Genomic DNA, 23,219 nt, shown 5'->3' with positions numbered 1-23,219 from the left:
GGGTAACAAATATCTGTGTCTACTAAAACCTTTAGGGGGAAAGCTGGTAGAGAACTTTATAGTGGACAGTCAGGCCAAACCCACTGACCAATCTTAACATCCCCAAAAGGAAAACAGTGTGTCACTAGATACTATGTATCTCCTGCTGTAAGGCAATAGGAAGTGTACACCACCTATGAAGCTTCCCAAAAGACTTCAGTTTGATTCCAATCAAGTCTCTAGATCTGTAGTTTACCAACAAGGGCAATTTTTCCCCCTAGGGACATTTGCAACCTCTGGAGATGTGTTTTAGATGTCCCGATCAGATGGTGCTGCTGGCATCTGGACCGCAAAGGCTAGAGATGCTGCTGAACATCCTAAAAACCACAGGACTGCCACCACTAACAAAAACAAGGTTCAGAAGATCTATCTTTGATCTATTTTCCAGTTAACAGGAGATACTGAGGATAATAGAATGTATTAAATGATACCATGATGCAATCAATCAAATGCAAAATGTGGAGAGTCCTACAGAATGGAATGACATAGTTTCAACAAAAAAATGGTATGCATAAAATAAGAGGGGAGAAGCTGTTATAGAGTGAAAGAGACACAGATCAAGCAACGTCAGATGAATGAACATTGCTTTGGCCCTAATTCTAACAAATCAATTGTAAAAAATTATTTTTGAAATAGCTGGTAAAATTTAAATTTGGGATAGGTATTAGGTAATATTATAAAATTATTATCAATATTGCTAAATGTAATAATGCTTTGTGGCTATTACATCCTTAACTGTTAGAGATGCTTACAAACACAGTTACACCTAAAATAATATACAAAAAGCCTAGGGGGAAAAAAAGGAGAAGGTTCAACGTGGAGATTATCAAAATGAGAATCATTGCTTAAGGGTGGGTGACAAAATATGAGGGTTCATTATACTTGTGTCTCTACTTTCAATGTCTCAATTTTCAATAAAGATAAATAAACAATAAAGAAGTTTTCCTTTAAGCAGCCTGGAGAGAAGACAGAGTCACACAGAAGAGCAATTTAGACTAATGGCTGGTTTCTCCACAAGATGGCAGGAGGCAGAAAGATAGCAGAATGGTCGCACTATAGAGAGAAAATAATTAACAAACTAGAATTCCATATAAAACAAAACTATTTTCCACTAACAATGGTAAAATAAAGATCTTTCAAGCAAATTGAGAGAATTTACCACCATCAAACCCATTAAAAGAAATTAGAAAAGATGTTCTTCAAGCACAAGGGATGGGGAAGCCAAATGGATGTTCCAAGATACAAGAATTGATGAAATATTAGAAGGTATAATGAAATAAACAGCAAAAAAAAAAAAAAGGGAAAAACAACACATAAAGAAACTTCTGAAAAAGAAAAAGAAACTTCTGCCATGTGGAAATTCAAAACTACACTTATAAATAACTCATGGATCAAATAAATCAGAAATCAGAACAAAACCTGGAAAAAAGTTTAGAAATATGAAAACTACAGCATTTCAAAACTCGTAAGACACAACTAAAACCCTTCTTAGAGTAAAGGTTAAAGACTTAAATACATTACCAAAGTAGAGGAGCTTAAATGCCAGGAACTGAGTATCCAACTCATAACTAGGAAAAATAATATTATGATGAAGATAAAGAAAGTAGAAGAAAAAAAACTAAGAAGAACAGAAATAAAATAGAAAAACAAAGATACAGTGGAGAAGAACAAGAAAGCCCAAAACTGAAATATCAAAAATTGATATATTTTTTTTGCTTGACAATTTTTAACTCGACAAATTTTTAGGAGAGAAGGAAGGAAATTAGAAATGTCACAGTGACCATAACTATAAATCCAGCAGAAACTAAAAAGATAAGAGGTTGTCCTACAGATAATTGCAGCCACCTATATTTAAGTTCTCCCTATATCCTCTATAAACTACACAGCCAACAAGCAAAGATAATAAAATAATCCACAGTGCACACCTACAGTGTATGGGAAATAAGAAAAGTACAAGCTTGAGTTTACATGTAAGTAGGAACATGAACCCTGAGGTCTGCAGGATCAGGCATCAAGCAGGGATTGTGTGGAGGGGGGAAAGGACAGCAGGGTAAAGATGACGGTGAGACATGGACATATCAGCAAATGTTCGTCCATGGAAGAGAGGGCCTTGCCCTAAGCAGAGAAATACTGAGGTCTGAGCCCCACTCCTGGTGACCCCCAGGAAGTACATGGAACTATGACAACCTCAGAAAGACACTGCTTCTGCAGGCAAAAGGCACAGTCAGAAGGGAGCAGCACATTTCAGTGGCTTTGTGATGGCTGTGGTCCAGTGACCTCCAGGGATGGGGTATCTAGAATTAGACATGGAACTAGAACTAGACAGCACTCCCAACAAGGCACCACCTAGTAAAGGGACAGGATTTGCTGTACTACCAGAAGAGGGTGCTCTTGACCCAGAGAGCAAGTGAGTCGTCAAAGCCCTTCCCTGTTCTCCACAAAATCACATGAAATTTACTGGTCCAGGAAAAGTCAACAAACACACTTCCTCATTTTCAGAAAGTGGAACCCAACATCCATACAAAGCTTCTACCACAAGAAAACAGAAAATAAGGAGGAAAAGTTTCAGCTAATAAAAATACTCCACAAAAGAAACAATGGCAAAGCAGAGGACACCCAGAACAAACTTTCTAACATGAATCAAATATAATTAAACCAGCAATTGCTCATAAGAAAAACCACCACAAATAAGAGGAAAAGCTCAATACAAAAACATATTGAAAACCAGGAGATGAGAGATGTGAGCTGATCAAACTCAGGAGAGAAACTGAAATAGAAATCATCTGAGAAATGAAGTTAAAGAGAAAGACAAGACTGTCTCAGAAACTACAAGGACTCCAAGGAAAAACAGACATGACTGAAATTACAGCAAGATGAAGACAAGGGTCAAATAAGCCAAGAGGAAATGTATAAAATAGAGAATGAGCTTTCAAAAGAATCAGAGAGAAAGTGACATACAGAAGACAAAATAGATCAACATCTGTGTAACTGGAATGTCTGAAAAACAAAAGTAAAACAACATAATAGAATGAACATTTAAGACTGCAATCCCAGAATTTTTCCTGAAATGAAATAGCACCTGTCAATTGATTTTTTATAAAAGTGCCAAAGAAATTCTATGAAAAGAGGATAACTTTTTCAACAAATGACAACAGAACAAATGCATGTCCATGCGGACAGAGGGGGGATTGGAGGATAATAAATAAATAAACAAAATTTAAAAACCTTTTACTCTCACCTTATGTCATATCTAAAAACGGACTCAAGACTTGAGCTCTTATAAAGATCATCCCACTGAGCACAACGAAGACCCCTGGGCATCTTATATAAGGCAAATGTAAGAAAATTCGGAAAGGTGGAGAGAAGCCAGATCACTTAGGGCCTTTGGGGCCTGAGGAATAACATAGCAATAAGTTTTTCTTTTCTGGGTTTTCTTCTATGCCTCAAATAACCTTGGTGTAGGAGAAGCCAGCAACCTAGAAATCCCCATAGGTACAGATTTTTTAAATCCCACAGGAAAGCCAGCTTTCCCTAATGACAGGATCAGGAAAGGTGCAGCCTAGTAAGACAGGAAACTTACAGACAATAACCACTCTACTATAGCCAAACACCCCAGAAAAAAAACGCACTTCTACCTCAGTTCATACGAGCAGAGACCAAGTCGAGAGTGCAGACTTCTACCCTCACTAACCTATAATGAGGTACCCCAAAGCCTCTGCTGGGGTGGAATAAGAGACAGCCAAGTAGGGAGCAGAGACTTTCATCCTCACCCTGTGGGAACAAGCCCCCAACCCATGTGATACCAATAAAGATCACATGTAGCCTGAACTGCAATTCCTACCCAGAAATAATGAGGCATCCCTTCCTTTTACTTGCCACAGTGAATTGTAGTAGAAAACCAGGACTTTACCACCCCCCAAAAGTAACGAAGTTCACTCCTACTATGTCAGTGGAGGTCATGTGGAGAACAGTAACAAGGCACTCCCACCTCTCTCAGATAGGGTGTTATCAGTGGAGGCCCAGCAGGAACAAAGAGCCTGCTCCCACTGGCTGTGGGTGTCAATGGAAGTCGAATGAGAAACCTGTGCTTTCACCTTCATCTGTCAGTAATGAGGCAGCTCACTCACCCTCCCCCTGCTGGACAGGTACCACAGTAGACAAGCTAAAACAGAAGATTTAAGTAAGACTCAGAGGTTTACAATATTAAAATATCTAAGGTCCAAATAAAAAAGTCACTTATCACACCAAGAACCAGGAAAATGTTAATTTGAATGAGAAAAGACAATCAATAGACACCAAGATGATACAGATGTTAGAATTATCTGAAAATAATTTTAAAGCACTCATCATAAAAATGCTTCAGCAGACAATAAAAACACTTGAAACAAATGAAAAAATAGAAAATCTCAGCAAAGAAATAGAAAGTCATAGCAAAGAAATAGAAGATATAAAGAATTAAATATAAATTCAAGAACTGAAAAATACAATAATTGAAGTGAAAAACTCAATAGATGGGCTCAACAGCAGAATGGAAGGCACAAAGGAAAGAATTGGTGAGCTGGAAGACAGAACAATAGAAATTACCCAATTGGAACAACAGAGAGAAAATAGACTGAAAAAAGTGAACAGAGCTTCAGGGACCTCTGGGACTAGGACAAAAGATCTACCATTCATGTCAACAGAGTCCTGGAAATAAAAGAGAAAGAGGGCGGAGCTGAAGATGTATTCAAAGACAGAATGGATGAAAAAATTTCCAAATTTGGTAAAAAGACACAAACCTACAAATTCAAGAAGCTGAGCAAATCCCAAACACAATAAACCTAAAGAAACCCATGCCAAATACATCATAATCAAACTTCTGAAATATAAAGACAAAGAAAAAATCTTGAAAGCAGCGAGAGAGAAACAACAGCTTACCTATAGGAAGAAAACAATTCGAATGACAGTGGATTTCTCATCAGAAACCATGGAGGTCAGAAGGAAGAGGCACACGTTTTTCAAGTGCTGAAAAAAAAAGAACTGTCAACCCAGAATTTACACCCAGTGAAAACATCCTTCAGGAATGAAGGGAAAATCCAGATATTCTCAGATGAAGGAAAACTTAGAGAACTTGTCATCTGCAGTCCAGCCCTAAAAGAAACACTAAGGAAGCCCCTCTAAATAGAAAGTAAATTATGAAAGAAGAAAAATTGGAATATCAGGAAAGAAGAAAATAACAGAAGTAAAAATATGGGTAAATACAACACATTCTCCTTCTCCTCTTGGATTTTCTACATTATATTTGACATTTGAAGCAAAAATTATAACACATTGATGTAGTCTTAAATATATGTGGGGTCCTAAAGATATGTGGGGAAATAATTAATACATGGGAAAAAAAGACATTTATGCATGGGAAGGAAAAAGAGAGGTAAACCTTCTATATTTCACTTAAACTTGTACAATGACAACCCCAGTGGACTGGGATAAGTTAAATGTATATAATGTAATACACAGAGATACACTCAAAAATACTACAGATAAATCAAAATAAAATTCTAAAATACATAGAAGTAACCCACAGGAGGGAAAGAAAAAAGAAACCAGAAAAACAGAAAACAGAAAGAATAAACAAAAAATGAAACAGCAGACTTGCTATAACATATACAATTATATTAAATGTAAATGGTCTGAATATGCCAAATATAAAACAGAACTAAAACATAACCCATTTATATGCTGTCTATAAGAAACTAACTTAAAATACAACCACATAGCTAGTTTGAAAGTAGAAAGGTGAAAAGATATACCATGCAAATATTAATCAAAATAAAGTAGGACTAGGTATCTTCATATCAGATAAAGTAGACAACAGAGCAAAGAAAATTATCAGGTACAGAAAGACACATTACACAACAATAAGAGTCAACCTTTCAAGAAGACAGCAATTCTAAATGTGCATGCACTCAACTACAGTGATGCAAAATATGTGAAGCAAAAACTAACAGAACTGAAAGAAGACACAGACAAATTCCACAATTATAGTTGGAGACTTGAACATCCCGTTCCCAGCAAGTGACATATCTAGACAGAAGATCAGCATGCACACAGAACTCAACACCATCCACCAACAGGATCCAACTGATACCTACAGAACACCACCACCAGCAGCAGCAGCTGCATACATTCTTTTCAAGCACCCATAGACCATATACCAAGATATGCCATATACGGGGCCATAAAACAAGCCTTAGCAAATTTGAAAGAATTAAAAATAATACAGAGTATGCTCACTTACCACAAAATAATCAAACTAGAAGTCAGTAACAGATAAGAGGAAAATCTCCAAACACTTGGAAACTAAACCACATACTTCTAAATAATTCATGAATCAAAGAGGAAGTCTCAAGGGAAATATTTTAAATAGAACTGAATGAAAATAAAATATCAAAATCTGGAAGACATAGATAAAGCAACACTAAAACGAAAATTTATAACACTAAATGTTTACCTTAGAACAAAGAAAAGACTCAAATCAGTAACTTAAGCTCCTACCTCAAGAAGTTAAATCAGGACAAAATAGAACAAAAGCAACAGAAAGAGGAAAAAAAATAGAGCAGAAATAAAATGCAACTGTAACCAGAAAAACAATAGAAAAAATAAATTTAAAAAGAATCTGATTCTTTGAAAAGATCATTAAGAGTAACACATTTCTGGTAAGACTCATAGAAATAAAAGAGAGAAAGCACAAATTACCAATATCAGGAAAGAGACAGGGCTGTCACTACAGATCACAAAGACATGAAAAGGATAATAAAGATGGGCAGCCCAGGTGGCTCAGAGGTTTAGCACCGCCTTTAGCCCAGGGTGTGATCCTGGAGACCCAGGATCAAGTCCCACGTCGGGTACTCTGCATGGGGCCTGCTTCTCGCTCTCCCTGTGTCTCTGCCTCTGTGTGTGTGTGTCTCTCATGAATAGATAAATAAAATCTTTTCAAAATAAATAAATAAATAATAAATTAATAAATTAATTAATAAATAAAATCTTTAAAATAAAAAAATACTACAAACAACTACACATACACACAAATTTGACATATTAAATGAAATTAACCAATTCCTTTAAGAACACAAACTACGACAACTCACCCAATATGAAATAGGTAACACAGCCTTGTCACTTTTGATGACTATTTTTCAATTCCAAAAAGACATGTTTCATTGACAAATCCTACCAAATGTCTAAAGGACAATTAACACCAATTCTACACAATCACTTCTAAAAAACAGAAGGAACACTTTCCAATTCATATTATGAATTTAGGACTATTGTGATACCAAAACCAAAACATAGGGCAGCCCGGGTGGCTCAGCGGTTTAGCGCCACCTTCACCCCAGGGCGTGATCCTGGAGACCCGGGATCAAGTACCACGTCGGGCTCCCGGCATGGAGCCTGCTTCTCCCTCTGCCTGTGTCTCTGCCTCTCTATCTCTCTGTCTCTGTGTGTCTCTCATAAATAAATAAATAAAATCTTTAAAAAAAGAGATAACACCAAAAAAAAAAAGGAAAGAAAAAAAGGTACCAACATCCCTCATGAATACAGAGGAAATACTTCTTAACTAAATATTAATAAACACAAATCAGCAATATATAAAAATAACCGTAAGCAATGACCAATAGAGCTTATCCTAGGGGGTGCAAGGCTGACTTAATACTTGAAAGGCAATCAATGTAAACCACCATATTACAAAAGAAAAACTACATGATCCCATCAATTGATGCAGAAAATCATTTGACAAAATTTAGTGCTGATTTAACACAAAAGCTCTCAGGGGAAAAAAGGAATAAAGGGGGAACTTCCTCAACTTGATAAAGAACATCTAGCAACTCTCCCCTCAAAAAAACAAAAACTAAAAAATTACAGCTAATATCATACTTCATGTTGAAAGACTGTATGTTCCTTCCTCCCCCAAGATGGGAATCAGAGAAGGGCATCAGCTCCCACCACTGCTATGCAACACAGTTCTGGAGGTCGATAGTGCAATGAGGGAAGAAAAGGAAATAAAAGGCACACACATCAGAAAGTGAAAAATAAAACTGTTCATCAGCAGATGACTTGATCATTTATGTAGAAATGTCCAAGGAATCTACAAATACCTGGGGGAATGCAAACCAAAATTACATAATTTCTTTAAAATTTGATGAAAATGAAGACACCAAATGTCAGAATCTATAGCATACAATTAAATTAGTAATCAGAGGACAATTCATAGCTTTAAATAATCATATAACAAATATTAAGGAATAAAATAAGTAAACTAAACTCTAACTCAGGAAGCTAGTAAAGAAACAACAAAGTAAAACAAAAAGGCAAGAGGGAAATAATACAGATAAAATTGGAAAGTAACAGGTTAAAAAACAAAACCACAGTAGAACTAATAAATAAAGTGTTGGTTCTTCTTATGAAAACCTACAAAATATATGCCACTAACCTAATCAAGAAAAAAAAGAGGAAAACATAAAGGAGAAAACAGGAAAATTTTTTAAAAACTTAGGCCACTTCTTTGCATAACTATATATACATAAACTGGAAAACCTAGATCAAATGATCATTTCTAAGGAAATTGTAATTTGCCAAAACAATCTCAGGAGATAAGTTTAAACAGATAATATCTATACAGAATAAAGAAATTATCAAAGAATTGCCCTTCCCAAATAAACTAGAGCCAGATGGTTTCACAAGAGAATCTAACCAAATCTTTAAAGACCAAGCAATCCTAATGCTACTTAAACTATCTCAAAAGGAAAAGAAGAAAACTTTCTAATTCTTTTTGTGAATTAGTAAGAGGTACAGCTTATAGACCACCTCGGGTAAATCTTCCTCATAGAGTGCCCTCACTTTAATAATTCCCTCACTTCAGGAAAACATATGCACCTCACAGCACAATGTTGTTGGGGGTTTTTTTGGCTGACATTTATATAGGAAAAATGTATACTTCCCCCAAACCCAATCTAACATTTTTTAAAAGATTTACTTATTTACTTATTTGAGAGAGAGCAAGCTCAGGGGGAGGGGCAGAGGGAGGAGGAACAGACTCCCCGCTAAGTGCAGAGCCAGACCTAGGGCTCTATCCCAGTCCTCTGAAATCTCAACCTGAATCGAAATCAAGAGTCCGCTGTTTAACTGACTGAGCTACCCACGCGCCCCTCAATATAACATTTTTAACAAAAAAAATGTAGGAAAAAACTCTCAGCCAAGATTCCAAGTTCAGTTGGTTAACTATGAGTTAATGGGTGGATGTTTTTGAAAAGTGCGGTAAGTTTCAATAAAGGAAGTGTCCAAAGCAATTGCTTGTTAATAGCTGTTGTAACTGTGGTGATCAGGGAATGCATTAAGCCTTTTTTTGTCCTAATATGATAGTTTTTACTTTTCAGTGTTTAACTATACTTTAATTATATTTCTAAAGATTTATTTATTTTTAGAGAGAGAGAAAGAGAGCACAAGCAGGGGGAGGGGCAAAGGGAGAGAATCCCAAGAAGACTCCCTGCTGAGTGTGAAGCCTGACATGGGGCTCGGTCTCATGACCCAGAGATGATGGCCTGTCTGAGCCAAAATCAAGAGTTGGACACACACACACACACACACACACACACACACACACACAGAGTTGGACACTTAACTGACTAAGCCACTCAGGTGCTCCAGTTATATTTTTAAAAATTAATTGGGGATTTTGAGTACAACCAACTTTAATGCATTATAATTTTTATAGCACATTATAATTTTTTCCCATTTAAAATAATAGGAAATGAGGATCCCTGGGTGGCTCAGCGGTTTGGCGCCTGCCTTTGGCCCAGGGCGCGATCCTGGAGACCCGGGATGGAGTCCCACGTTGGGCTCCCAGCATGGAGCCTGCTTCTCCCTCCTCCTGTGTCTCTGCCTCTCTCTCTCTCTCTCTCTCTATGTCTATCATAAGTAAATAAATAAATCTTTAAAAAAATAAATAAAATAATAGGAAATGGAAACATTATAACGTTTGGATTAATGAAGTTAAGCATAAGGCAACTATATAGCATTCATATCTAAACCTAATGATACTTGAACATAAGATTAAAAAGCTACAGAACACAACTCACTTTATTTATTTTTTATTTTATTTTTTTTAAGATGTATTTATTTATTCAGAAAGAGAGAGAGGCAGAGACATAGGCAGAGGGAGAAGCAGGCTCCATGCAGGGAGCCCGATGTGGGACTCGATCCTGGATCTATGGGGTCACACCCCAGGCTGCAGGCGGCGCTAAACTGCTGCGCCACCGGGGCTGCCCACAACTCACTTTAAAATATGCAACACAGGGGATCCCTGGGTGGCTCAGCGGTTTAGTGCCTGCCTTCAGCCCAGGGCGTAGTCCTGGAGTCCCGGGATCGAGTCCCACATCAGGCTCCGTGCATGGAGCCTGCTTCTCCCTCTACCTATGTGTCTGCCTCTGTGTGTGTGTGTGTGTCTCATGAATGAATAAATAAAATCTTTAAAAAATATATGCAACATAATGATTCATAAGAAATATATATTTGGCCACTCAGATGAATTTCTCAGATGCATCTGGCCCTCATCCGCAGTTCCTGAGAACACTTCAGAGCCATAAAGGTGACTAATGAAGGTGACTTCTGGACTCCACCCAAGGGCAGAGGCTGATTGTCAGGAGGACTAACACACTAAGAGGGTGGAAACTTTCAGCCCCAACCCTGACGTCTAGGGAGGGAATAGGGGCTAGAGGAAGAATCAGCCAATAGCCAATGACTTAGTCAATCAGGACTGCAACAAAGCCTCCATGAAAACCCAAAGACTGGGTTCAGAGAGCCTCTGGGTTGGTGAACAGATGGATACTGGGAAGAATGGCATGCCAGTAGAAGGTATGGAAGCTCCACATCCCTTCCCCAGACCTCACTCTATGTATCTCTTCATCTAGCTGTTGATTCTTATCCTTTATCATATCCTTTAACAAACTGGTAAACTTAAGTGTTTCCCTGAGTTCTGTGAGCAAATTTAAAGAACTTAAGGAGGTCGTTGGAACTTCCACTCTGGAGCTGGTAGGTCAGAAGCACAGGTGACAGCCTAGGGCTTCTCACTGGTAACTGAAGTAGAACGTGGGAGGCACTCTTGTAGGACTGAACCCTTAGCCTGTGGAACCTGATGCGATCTACTAGTAGGTACTAGTAGTATTAGAATTGAGTTGAATTCTCAGATACCCTACTGGTGTTCAAGAATTGCTTGGTGCTTGGGGCTGGAGAACCTCTGCAATGTTGAAATTGGGTCTGAGAACCCTAAAAGAACTGACATCAGAAAAAAGCATCAACCCCAAAATCCTATATAAAATATTAACAAATCATAACATCACATTTAAAAAAAATATGTTAACTGGAGTGCCTGGCTGGCTCAGTCAATAGAGCATGTGGCTCTTCATCTTGGGGTTGTGAGTTCGAGTCCCGTGTTAGATGTAGAAATTACTTACAAGTCTTAAAAAAATGTTAACAAAGTGGAGTTTATTCTAAGATCGCAAAGACAGTTCAATAGCAGAAAGTTCATTACTATAAATCTCCATATTTAAGGGGGAAAAGGTCTTGAAAAGGCCTTTAACAAAATTCAACCTCTATTCCAGATAAATACTTTTTGAAATAGGAATTAGTGGGTACCATACCTTGATTGTACACACATAAACACACACACACACACACACACACACACACACCCCTCTCAAGCCCAAAACCAGAATCTTACTTAGTACAGGTAGAAATAAGGTAAGGGTGCCCACTAAATTCATTGTTACCTGATAGTGTATTAGCTAGTGCAATCATGCAAAAATCTAAAAGTTAAAAAAAATGAGAGCTCTAAATTGGAAAGGAATAGTTAGAACTATATTTGTAGAAGTTTTGAAAATATACTTGGAAAAAAGTCAGAGTCAATGCTAAAACTAATACACAATTTGAAAGCTCAGAAAGGTAATAGGATACAAAATTGACACAGAAAAGTCAATAGCCAAGATTTCTGCTCCTAACAGAAGCCATGACAGAAACCAAATTAACCCTTGCACCAGTAACAATCAGAAACACTAGACAGTAAGAGAATGAAAAGACAAGGGGGAAATCACTTCCAAACTACATACCTGATAAAAGACTTGTATCCAAAACACAAAAGAAATCTTAAAAATCAATAATTAGAAAACAAATAACCCAGTTAAAAAGAGGGCAAAAATGTCTGTTTTCAGGCTATAATGGAATTAAACTAGAAATCATAACAGAAAAATAGATGAAAAACCCCCAAATATGTAGAAATTAAATAGCACACTTCTAAGTAACATATGGGTCAAAGAGGAAATCTCAAGAGAAATGTAAAAATATTTTTAACTAAATGAAAATGAAAACAAGCAGTTTGCTGGATACAGCAAGAGCAATGCTTACAAGGAAATTTATAGCACTGAATGCATATATTAGAAAAGAAAGATTTAAAAATCAATAATCTAAACCCCCACCTTAGGAAACAAAAGAAAAAAAGCATTAAAAATAAACTGAAGGAAAGAAGTAATAAGAATTAGAGCAGAGGAGCACGTGGGTGGCTCAGCTGGTTAAGTGTCTGACTCTTGATTTCAACTCAGATCATGATCTCAGAGTCATGAAACTGAGCCACACATTGCCCATGCTGGGCGTGGAGCCTGCTTAAGATTCTCTCTCTCCCTTTCCCTCTTACCCTCCCTCCATCCCTTTCCCTCTCAAAAAACAATTTTTTAAAAAACGAATTAAAGCAGAAATAAATGAAATTGAAAACAGAAAATACATAAAGAATATCAACAAAACCAATGCAACTGTTTCTTTGAAAAGATCATTAAAATTGATAAGCCTCTACTTAGGCTAAGAAAAAAGAGGGAAAACACAAAATACTAATATAAGAAATGAAAGAGGGGACAGCACTACTGATTTCATGAACTTGTAAAGGATAATAAAAGAACACTATGAACAACCCTAGGCCCACAAATCCAATAACTTACATGAAATGGACCAATTCCTTGGAAGGACAAATCTGCCAAAAATTCAGACAAGAAGAGATAGACAATCTAAATAGGCTTTCTAACTATTAAAGAGATGGATTCATAAATTAACTGCCTTCCAAAATAGAAAGCACCAGGCCCAGATGGGTTCATTGATGGATTCTACCAAACATTCATTGATGGATTCTACCAAACACTTAAAGGAAGAAATTATACCAGTTGTCAACAATCTCTTCCAAAGGATAGAAGCAAAGGAAGTACTTCCCAACTCATTTTCTGAGGTCACCATTACCCTAATAACAACACCAGACAAGGCATTACAAGAGAAGAAAACTATGGACCAATATTTCTCACGAACATAGATGCAGAAATTCTGAACAAAATATTAGCATATAAAATTCCACAAAGTATAAAAAGAATTATATACCATAGCCAAGTGGGATCTATCCCAGATATTCAAGGCTGGTCCAACATTTGAAAATCATTTAATAATCACAACAACAAATTAAAAAAGAAAAGTCACTTGATAGTTATCAATAGATGCAAAAAGTATTTGACAAAATCTAACACTCATTCATCATAAAAACTCTCAGTAAACTAGGAATAGAGGGAGACTTTCTCAACTTGATAAAGACTATCTTTTAAAAACCTACAGTTCACCTCATACTTAATGATGAGAAACTTGAAGTTTTCCCATTAAGATCAGGTCTACGAGGCGAGGATGTCACCTCTCATCACTCCTTTCAACATCAAGTTAGAAGTCCTTACTAATGCACTAAGGCAAGAAAAGGAAATAAAATGTATACAGACTGGAAAGGAAGATATAAAATTGGCTTTGTTCACGGATGATGTGATAATCTATATGGAAATCCCAAAAGAATTAAAAAAAAAAAAAAAACCCTCCTGGCACTAAAAGTGATTCTAGCAAGGTTGCAGGATACAAGGTTAATACACAAAACTCAATTACTTTCCTATTTATCAACAATGAATAAGTGAAATTTGGAATAAAAAACACAGTATCATTTCTACTAGCTCTCCACAAAATGAAATTCTTAAGTATAAATCTACCAAAATATCTATAAGATCTACATATAGAAAACTGAAACTCTGATGAATGAAATCAAAGAACTAAATAAAGACAAATGTTCCATGTTCATGAACAGGAAGAGTTAATACTGTCAAGGTATCAGTTCTTCCCAACTTGACCTATAGAGTCAGTGCAATCCCAATCAAAATCTCAAGTTATTTTATGGATATCAGCAAAATGATTCTGAAGTTTATATGAAGAAGGAAAAGACCCAGAATAGCCAACATTTTGATACAGAAGGAGAAGAACAAAGTTGGAGGACCAATGCCACCCAACTTTAAGACTCACCATAAAGTTACAGTGATCAAGACAGTATTGTATCAGTGAAGAACAGACAAATAGAGCAACAGAACAGAATACAGAGCTCAGAAATAGACCCCTGGAAATACAGTCAAGTGATCACTGATAAAGGAACAAAGGTAAACAGTGGGGGCAACAATTGTCTCTTCAACAAATGGTGCAGGAGCAACTAGATGTCCACATGCAAAAATGAATATACATGCAGACATTACACCCTTCACAGAAGTTAAGTCAAAATGCCTCATAGACCTAAATGTGAGATGCAGAACAATAAAGCTCCTAGGGGATAACTTAGGAGAAAACCTAGATGACTTGTTTATGATGATCCTTCTTAAATATAACACCAAAGATATGATCCATGAAAGAAATAATGGATCAGCTGGACATGACTAAAATTAATAAATTCTGCTCTGTGAAAGACAAGGTCAAGAAAACAAGAAGATGAACCACAGATAGCAGAAAATATTTGCAAAAAACATATCTGATAGAAAAATAGTGTTATCTAAAATTTACAAAGAATTCCATAAAAATCAAAAATAAGAAAACAAACTGACTTAAAAATGGGCCAAAGACCTTAATAAACACCTTACCAAAGAAGATAATGCAGATTGCAAATAAGTGTTTAAAAAAATGTCCCACATCACACATTATTAGGGAAATGCAAATTAAAACAATTTGATAGCACTACACATTCACAGAATGGCCAAAATATGGAGTAATGACCATACCAAATTCTGGCAAGGATGTGGAACAAGAGGAACACTCACACGTTACCAGTAGAAATGCAAAATGGTATAGACAGTTCACTGGTTTCTTACAAAATGAAACATACTCTTGCCATATGATCCAGCCATTATCTCCTTACCCAAAGAAGCTGAAAACAAGTTCATACAAAATCTTACACACAGACGTTTATAACATCTTTATTCATAAGTGCCAAAATTTGGAAGCAACCAAGATGTTCTCCAGTAGATGAATGGATAAATAAACTGTGGAACACCCAGACAATGGAAATTTTATTTGGTGCTGAAAAGAAATGAGCTCTTAATCCATGACAAGCCATGAAAGAACCTTAAATATATATTGGTAAGTGAAAGAAGCCAATCTGAAAAGTTTATGTACCCTATGACTCCAATGATGTTGCATTCTGAATAAGGTAAAACAATGGTCGCTAAAGAGATCAGTGGTTGCTTGAGGTTGGGGAGGGGGAGGGATGAATAGACAGGGCACAGAGAACTATTAGGGCAATTCAAATACTCTGTATCATATAATGATGGATATAGGTCATTGTACATTTGTCCAAAACCACAGAACGTACACCACCAAGAGGGGGCCCTAAGGTAAATGATAGACTTTAGGTCATTATGACACGTCAGCAGGCGCATCCTTGGTAACAAATGCACTGTCTGGTGGGGAATGTTGCTAACGGGGGAGGCTATGTATGTGAGGAGGCACCAAGTCATGGGAACTCCCTGCACCTTCCTCTCTATTTTGTTTTGAACCTTAAACTGCTCTTTAAAAAATTAAGTCCCAATTTTTTTTTCAAATAAGAAAATTAAAAAGCCAGCAAAAGATACAAACAGGTACCTCACCAAATAAGATATACAGGTGGCAAATAAGTGTATTAAAAGATGCTCAATATCACATGTCATTAGGGAATTGCAAAATAGAGCAATGAAATACCACTGCATACTTACTAGAATGGCAACAATACAAAACACTGACAACACCAGATGTTGGAGAGGGTGTGGAACAACAGGAAATCTCATTCACTGCTGGTGGGAATGCAAAACGATTGTTAGACTGTTTGTCAGTTTCTTACAAAGCTAAATAAAGTCTTACCTTACAATTCAACAGTCATACTCTTAGCTATTTACCCAAATGAGTTGAAAACATACAAAATCCTGAACATGAATGCTTAGAACAGCTTTATTCATAATTGCCAACATTTGGAAGCAACCAAGATGTCCTTCAGTCGGTGGGTGGATAAAATGTGGTATATCCAGACAATGAAATACTATTTAGCGCCAAAAAGAAATGAGCTATCAAGTCACGAAAAGACATGGAGAAAGAATCCAATCTGAAATGGCTATACACTGTATGGTTCCAACTACATGATTTTATGGAAAAGGCAAAACTATAGACACAGTAAAAAGATCAGTGGTGGCCAGGAACTGTACCTGCCTCATGGACAAAAGCCAGGTAGAAACCTTCGGCTTTTTCTCAGGCTTAGCCAGAGAGAATCAGAGCAGGGGGGCTGCCTTCCAGGAGTCTGGGAAGTCAGGCCCATTAATATCCACGGATGGTGAAACAAGAGAAGTGGCCAGGGAAAGCTTTCTCCCAAGAAGCAGAGAGGAGGAGCCTAAGAGCCAGAGCTAGCCACCTCCCATTGCTACAACTAGCATTGTACACTGGTTCAGGGCCCCAGGTAGAGCACCTGCACAAGGCATATGGGGCATATGCGTAGGTCTATGTGTATGGACGTATCTGCAAACACAGGCAGGTGTTTCATGGCACCTGGTCTCCTTGAGACCTAAATCTTCATCTGGCTTTGCATGTTAGCTCTGCTTCTGTGGCCTCTCCCTCTCCCCCCTGGAACGTTTCCTCTGCCCTTGGTGCACACACAGTGTGAGAAGACTGTATTTGATCTCTATAGGTCTTTCCCTACTAGACAGTGACCTGAAGATAGGAATAGCATCTTGTTTGCCCTGTACCCTCAATGTCTGCACATGGTCAGGAGCGGAGACGCTGCTCAATCAGGATCTCATGAACGTGTGAGTGAGGGGAAGAAAAAGAGGGGTTCAGGCAAAGGCCTGTGGGGACCTCAGAGCAGGGATCATAGAGCATGTAAGTCCGTGGGAAGACCATCACCCCAACAATTCCTCCTCCTCAGGCTAATTCTCAGCCCCCATCAAGTCTGGGACCATGATCCTTAGGAGCTTTCACACAACTACACAAAGTCATGCCTGTCCTGAGGTCTTCCCGATGAGACTGTAAGCCCCCCAAGGGCAGTCCTGGTCCCGTTCCCTCCTGCTGTCCCCCAGCACTCTAATTAATACCACTGAGCTGGTAATTTGCAAATATTCTTGAAGAGAGGAGAATAGAGAATAGTGACATGTAATAGTAACAGTGCTCCTCTGGGCTACTGGGAAACAAAGAGATATCATCAAGGCACAGATGCACCACAAAGGACTTCCTCTGCAGCTGGTGGAATGGTTCATACCAGCATGCTCTGTCCCCAAAGAGTTGTCATGGGGGGGGGGGGACAGCAAACGGAGCCTGTCCCGCTGATACGGGGAGATACTCACTGGGAACAGCCGCAGTGTCCCCAGGAGGACCGGTCAGCGTCACTGGGATATGCACAGTGGCACTCAGGTCTGAGGGTTGGCTGCCCATCCGTGTGACATTCCGCTGATTATCTGCATCCTCTGGCTGTTCCTCCACCTTCTGTAGACAAGTGCTGGGCAATGCATGTACAGGGCCCACACCCATCGTCCCACTGGCTTCTAGGTCACCGTGTGGCTCCCTGCAACCAAGAATATACATTAGAGTCTGATGCAGCCCCAAAATGCTATCCAGTCTGCAAAATCCAGCTCCTTATGCCCCCATCCAGATCAGATAAATCCCTGACCCATTCCTCTGCTACTCTGGCATTTCATATGGTTTTTATCACTTAATCTGTGTTTTCAGATCTGAAAGGTAAAATGGGGCTGACTCCCCTGACTGTCCCTGGCCTAAGACCAGACATGGCTGACATGGAGTATATGTATGTATGTATGTATGTATGTATGTATATATATACACATATATACATACATACACACATAGAGTGGAGTGGGGGGAGGGGGACTGTTTGCAGAATGAAGAAGCCTGGAAGAGGATATTTCCCTAAGCTACTCCACCTGGAGCCCTGCCACACCAGCACAGAGCTCTGTACATAAAGACGGTGCCTGGACTGGGCTGATCCTGAGCTGTGGCCTCCAGTGCCATGAGTTCTGAGAGGTCTGTGGCCCACGGCAAGCACCCAGACTGTGGGCCTTAGCTTGGGGACTCCTGTGACACCAGGTTTCTCACAGAATTGGAGTCGGATCCTGTCCCAGCCAGGAAGCAGTCTGTGTGGCGCTGCTGTGGCCAGGCAGGAGGCCCTGTGTGTCATGGTCACCCAGCAGGGCCCTCTTCCCTTCTACCATTTAGCGCAGTGGCCTCCTCAGGCCTCCCTCAGGCTCTCCCCGATTTTCTCTTTTCCCTGGGCTGCTAGACTCTTCCCACACCAACGTGTCCGAAACCAGCCCCAACAATTTTCCCCCGTGTCCTCTTCCCCTCCTGCCGACGTTCACTGAACATACGCTGCCCCCCCCATGCAGGTTTAATTATCCTACACGTCACCCCACGAGGCAGGATGGTCAGCATCGCAGAGGGAGAGTGGCACAGGGCGTGGTGGGGCAGCGGGGCAGCGGGGCACCCCCCCCCCCGGGCACCCCCCCCCCCGCCTCCACTGCAGACCCCCCCCCCTCCCGCCGGCCCTCGCTCCCTCACTTGGGCTGGTGGTTCCGCAGCTCCTTCTCCTTGTCGCGGTCCTCGGCCTCGCCCTCCTTCTCCGCGGCCTCCTTCTCTGCGTCCTCGTGCGTGGGCAGCGCCTTGTGCCGCGCTCGGTGCCGCCGCGCCGGCTCCTCCCCGCTGCCGGCCTCCCTGGGCCCAGCCCGGGGGCCGCCGCGGTGGCGCGCGCGCCGCTCGCCCTTGGCCCCGGCCGCGCCGCCCTCCTTGCCCGGCTCGGGCGCGTGCCGGTGGGCGCGGTGGCGCCGGGGCTCCCGCTCGGCCGCCTCCTCCGGGGAGCCGCGCCGGTGGTGGCGCCGGCCGCCCTCGGGGCCCGGGCCGCGGCCGCGCTCGCTCCGGGCCTCCTTGCTGCGGCTGCCGTGCGGCCGCGGCCGCTCCTCCCGGGCCCCCGGCTCCCCGGCCTCGGCCTTCGGGCCGTCCGCCCTGTCCTGCTCGCCCGCCGCCGCCGGGGCCGGGGCCGGGGCGGGGGCCGGGGCGGGGGCGGGGGCCGGGGCCGGGGCCGGGGCCTTGTCGCGGTGCCGGTGATGCCTGCGCGGCGGGTCGGCGCCCTCGGCGGCCTCCGCGCCCTCGGGCCGGGCCTTGCCCCCGGCGGGAACCCGCGGCCCGTCGCGGCCTAGCTCCACCACGAGCGGCCGGTCCAGGTGCGTCTTCATGTCGGGGCGCAGGTGGCGCGTGGTGGCGTAGCGCAGCCGCTCGTCCGGGTCCATCTCGCTGTACAGCGCCTCGCAGCTGGCCCGCAGGTTCTGCAGCCGCAGCTGGCTGGCCCGCTGCTCCCACACCGAGCGCGCCTTGGCCGAGTTCTGCGGCCTGCTGTGGGGAGACCGGCAGTGAGCGGAGGCCCCCTGGGCCGCTCTCCAACCTCCCTGCCTCACAGGGAAGCCACAGATGGACACAGCGATGGAGGGATGGCAGAGAGGGTGCAGGGAGGGGGGGTGGCAGGAGCCCTCAAGACCGCCAGCAGTCAGTGCAGAACAAGGAGGCGATACCCAGGGTAACAAGGATTCAGCACTGCCCCTACCGCATCGTGATCCCAGAGACTGTGAGAGCAACAGCCTGGGGGCGGGGGCGGGGGCTCAAGGCCACCCTGGAGGGTGTACAGGGGCCCTTGGCCAAGGGATGCAGGGCAGTGGGAATGATAGGCACCAGCATGAGGTGGCAGACAGGCTTCCAGGGCAGGTGGGCTGCCAGCCAGGAAGGCCAATATGGGGAGAGTAGGAGGCAGCGCCCAAATGGGGCAGGGCTAAGGAAGAGGCAGAAGGCAGCGAGCCCCCTTCAGCAGTCCTGGAGCCTGGGGCCTTGCTGTAACATAGAGTAGAGCTGCCCGGGGAGGGGCTTCTCTATCTCCACTTCCAGAAAAACAGCCACTGGCCAGAAGGAGACAGGGATGTTTGTGAGAGACCCTGAGAAGAGGCGGGCCCTTGGGAATGAGGCGGGCAGCAGCCTGGGGAGCAAGGGGACAGTGGCAGCAGCCCTATCAGGGGCAAAGGGTAAGCTGTGCCTAAGCTGGTCAGCCCCATCTGGGCAGCTGCCATTTGGTTCAGTGACCACTTGCTCCCAGGAACCCAGCAGTTAGGTCTAGGGCTAGAGATGGGATCTCCTGTGTTCCTCAATGCCCTCCCCTCTCCTGGCTCCACAGAGAGCCCAGTCCATCCACCCGAGCAGAGAGGAGCCCTCCAACACCAGGCACAGTGCTCCAGAGTCTCGGCCCTCACTGCACAGGCTACCAAAGGCTTGACCCCCTCCAGCCTCACCCACACGGTCCCATGTGGGGCTCCACAGCCCAGGGTACACAGGAAGCCATTTGCATTCTGGAATCAGTGCTGAAAAAGGCCTCCAAAGTAGGCAACCTCAGTCCCACCTCGGCCAAGCAGAAACCTCATCTGAGGCCAGAGTCTTGTCCTTCAGCCTCTGGAGGTTTCTAGACCCACCCTGGTGGTGGTGGTAGTAGCACCTGTGTTGTTCAGAGCCACACTGTGCTGTGGGCTACAGTGCCCACCTCATCCAATCCTCACAACTACCTCAGGAATTAGGTGCTGCTCCTGTCCCCATTTCATAGGTAAAGACACTGAACTTATTAGAAGGCATGACTCACAGAGAGCCCCACAGCAAGTCACTGACGGAGCCAGGATCAGACGCAGGCAAAGGCAAAACAGGAAAAAAAAAAAAAAAAAGGTCATCTAAAGATGCGAGGCCTTGGCCAGACCCCAACTGCACTGACGGCACAGAGTCACAGCCTGAGGGCCCTCAAACCAGGGCCCAGGCTGGACAGGCCACCAGCTCCAGTGCCCTGGGTCACTGAGCACCATGCTGACCTGCAAAGACAGAGGTGGCCAGGTGTGGGAAAAGCCTAGTCCCTGCAATTGACCTGCACAAAGTTTATGATGCCAAAGCCTACCTCTTTGGAGGTAAAGTCCAAGCTCCAGCGTAGGGAGCCATTTCCAGGGCAGTGCGTCAAAAATACGGAAGCAGAAGAATACAATATCTGACTCGCACCTAGGAGTCCATACTGTGGGCACGCAGGGCAATGCACGGGGAACAACTGTCAGGCTCTCTGGCCATCTGCTAACCCACACCTTCGGCTGCCACAGCAGGCCCTGACCTGCCTCCTCTGACACATGTGCTTCCCTGATCCTGGGGACTCCTTGCAACAGTCCTAACACCTTCTGTTTCTTCAGCTTCAGCCTAGAGCCACTGGGGACCTACCCATCCCAGCCTGGCACCAAAACAAATGACCCAACTCCAAACAATGCTGAATTGTGTGAAGAGGATGACAGCACTAAGGGGCACTCCTCAGGCATAGGAGCCCGTGAGGACAGACAGCCAGGCCGACAGCCTGACATAGGCCTAGACTCAGCTCCGCTTGATCAGCAGGGTCAGTGTTGGATGCAGCCCAAGACCTGGAGGCCAGTTCTCTGTCAGAGCAGACCGGCAGTAACGACAATGGAGACACTGCAGTGGCTCGGAGCTCGGGTGAGGATGGGTTCCTGCTGACATGGCTCTGCCCTCGCCCTGACACTGAGCTGCAGCAACTTCTCTCCCAGGAACCAGCTACACTTCACAAAGGAGTGAGCTACCTGCTAAATGAGGCTGATGGACTCCCCTCAGAACTTCCCAGGGGAGCAAGACCCTGAGCAGCCTGGGTCTCTCGGCCTCTCTGGGCCCTAACAGGGATGCCACCTCAAACTGTCTGGACCCACTCACCCCTCAGTAATATCCTGGCTCCCTCTCTGGTCTGCACCAGGCCTGTCCTCCTTGTCAGTGCCTGAGCCAGCCTGCACCCCCCAGCTGCTGTTCTGTCCTTGCTCTGTCTGGCACATTAAAGTAGTGTGGCCACCACTGGCCTCTCACTCTCTACCTCTCCACCTGGTTCACCAGCAGCAAGAACACGAGGGTGGGGGCCAGGCTACTATCTGATGCACAGTGACGATAATTCAGGCAAAGTCCTTATTTTAAAAGGCCCTGTAAGGAGTCACATGGGGCAGCAGTTCCCACAGTGTCTCGACCCCCTTGCTGGTGTAGCCCTATCCAGCCACACCCAACCCAGGCTGTGGATGCCTGAAGGACCCAAAAAGGAGCCTCAGTGGCATGGCTCTGCTTTGAGGTCTCTGGGATAACAGAGCCAGATACCCATAGCTGCTGATATCGTAAAGCAGCCCTCACTGTGATGCCATCGATACCTACATCCACATCCCACTCCACCCTGTGAATCAGTCATCCAGGATCCAACTTTCTTACTCTGTGAGACATCAGAGCCCCATCTGCCAGCAGCCCCAAGTGCTTGTAAGCAAGCCCAATTTAGCCTTATGCTAGCTGAGTAGGGAACAGGTGGCTCCGGGGTGGCAAGAGCTCCCACACCACCTGAACATAGAGAGGGCACCTGGCTACCCCCATCCAGGTGTGCTGACTAGACTCAACCACACCAGGGACTTCTCACCTGCAAGAGTTGGTTTTAGCCCCGGGAGGAAGCCCCCAGGGGTAAGCGTCCCCAGGACCACTTCCCCAGACTGGTGTCACCTCCAAGAGGGACATGCTGGGGTTTCTATGGCTCTACCTCAGGCTCTGGGCTATCATGAGACAGAAGCTCTGCTCTTGCTAGGACAACTCCCTAAGGATCACAGATACATTCTCTCTCAAGTCAAAAAGGATGGGGCAGGAGGACCCCATAAATGTCCTCAGTGAGTCCTAGTGAACACTCTACTTTGTGGGAACCACGAGGAGAT

General features: G+C 43.1%; 1 protein-coding gene across 4 annotated transcripts in view; it reads right to left on the bottom strand.

Annotated features, from left to right (window-relative positions):
• The window catches only part of CACNA1B (calcium voltage-gated channel subunit alpha1 B), a 195,640-nt gene that overhangs the window by 72,740 nt on the left and 99,681 nt on the right, over positions 1 to 23,219 (bottom strand). For all 4 annotated transcript variants that reach the window (XM_072778906.1, XM_072778907.1, XM_072778908.1 and 1 more), the window contains 2 exons: positions 18,982 to 19,806; positions 17,754 to 17,971 (listed from right to left, as the gene is read on the bottom strand). In XM_072778906.1, coding sequence (XP_072635007.1) covers positions 17,754 to 17,971; positions 18,982 to 19,806 — 1,043 coding nt within the window. The remainder of the gene's footprint in view (positions 1 to 17,753; positions 17,972 to 18,981; positions 19,807 to 23,219) is intronic.

This window comes from Canis lupus, chromosome 16 (genome assembly GCF_048164855.1).
Source record: "Canis lupus baileyi chromosome 16, mCanLup2.hap1, whole genome shotgun sequence".
Classification (NCBI taxonomy): domain Eukaryota; kingdom Metazoa; phylum Chordata; class Mammalia; order Carnivora; family Canidae; genus Canis; species Canis lupus.
Note: the sequence above shows the minus strand (reverse complement) of the source record. Positions and strands in the feature narration are given on the sequence as shown.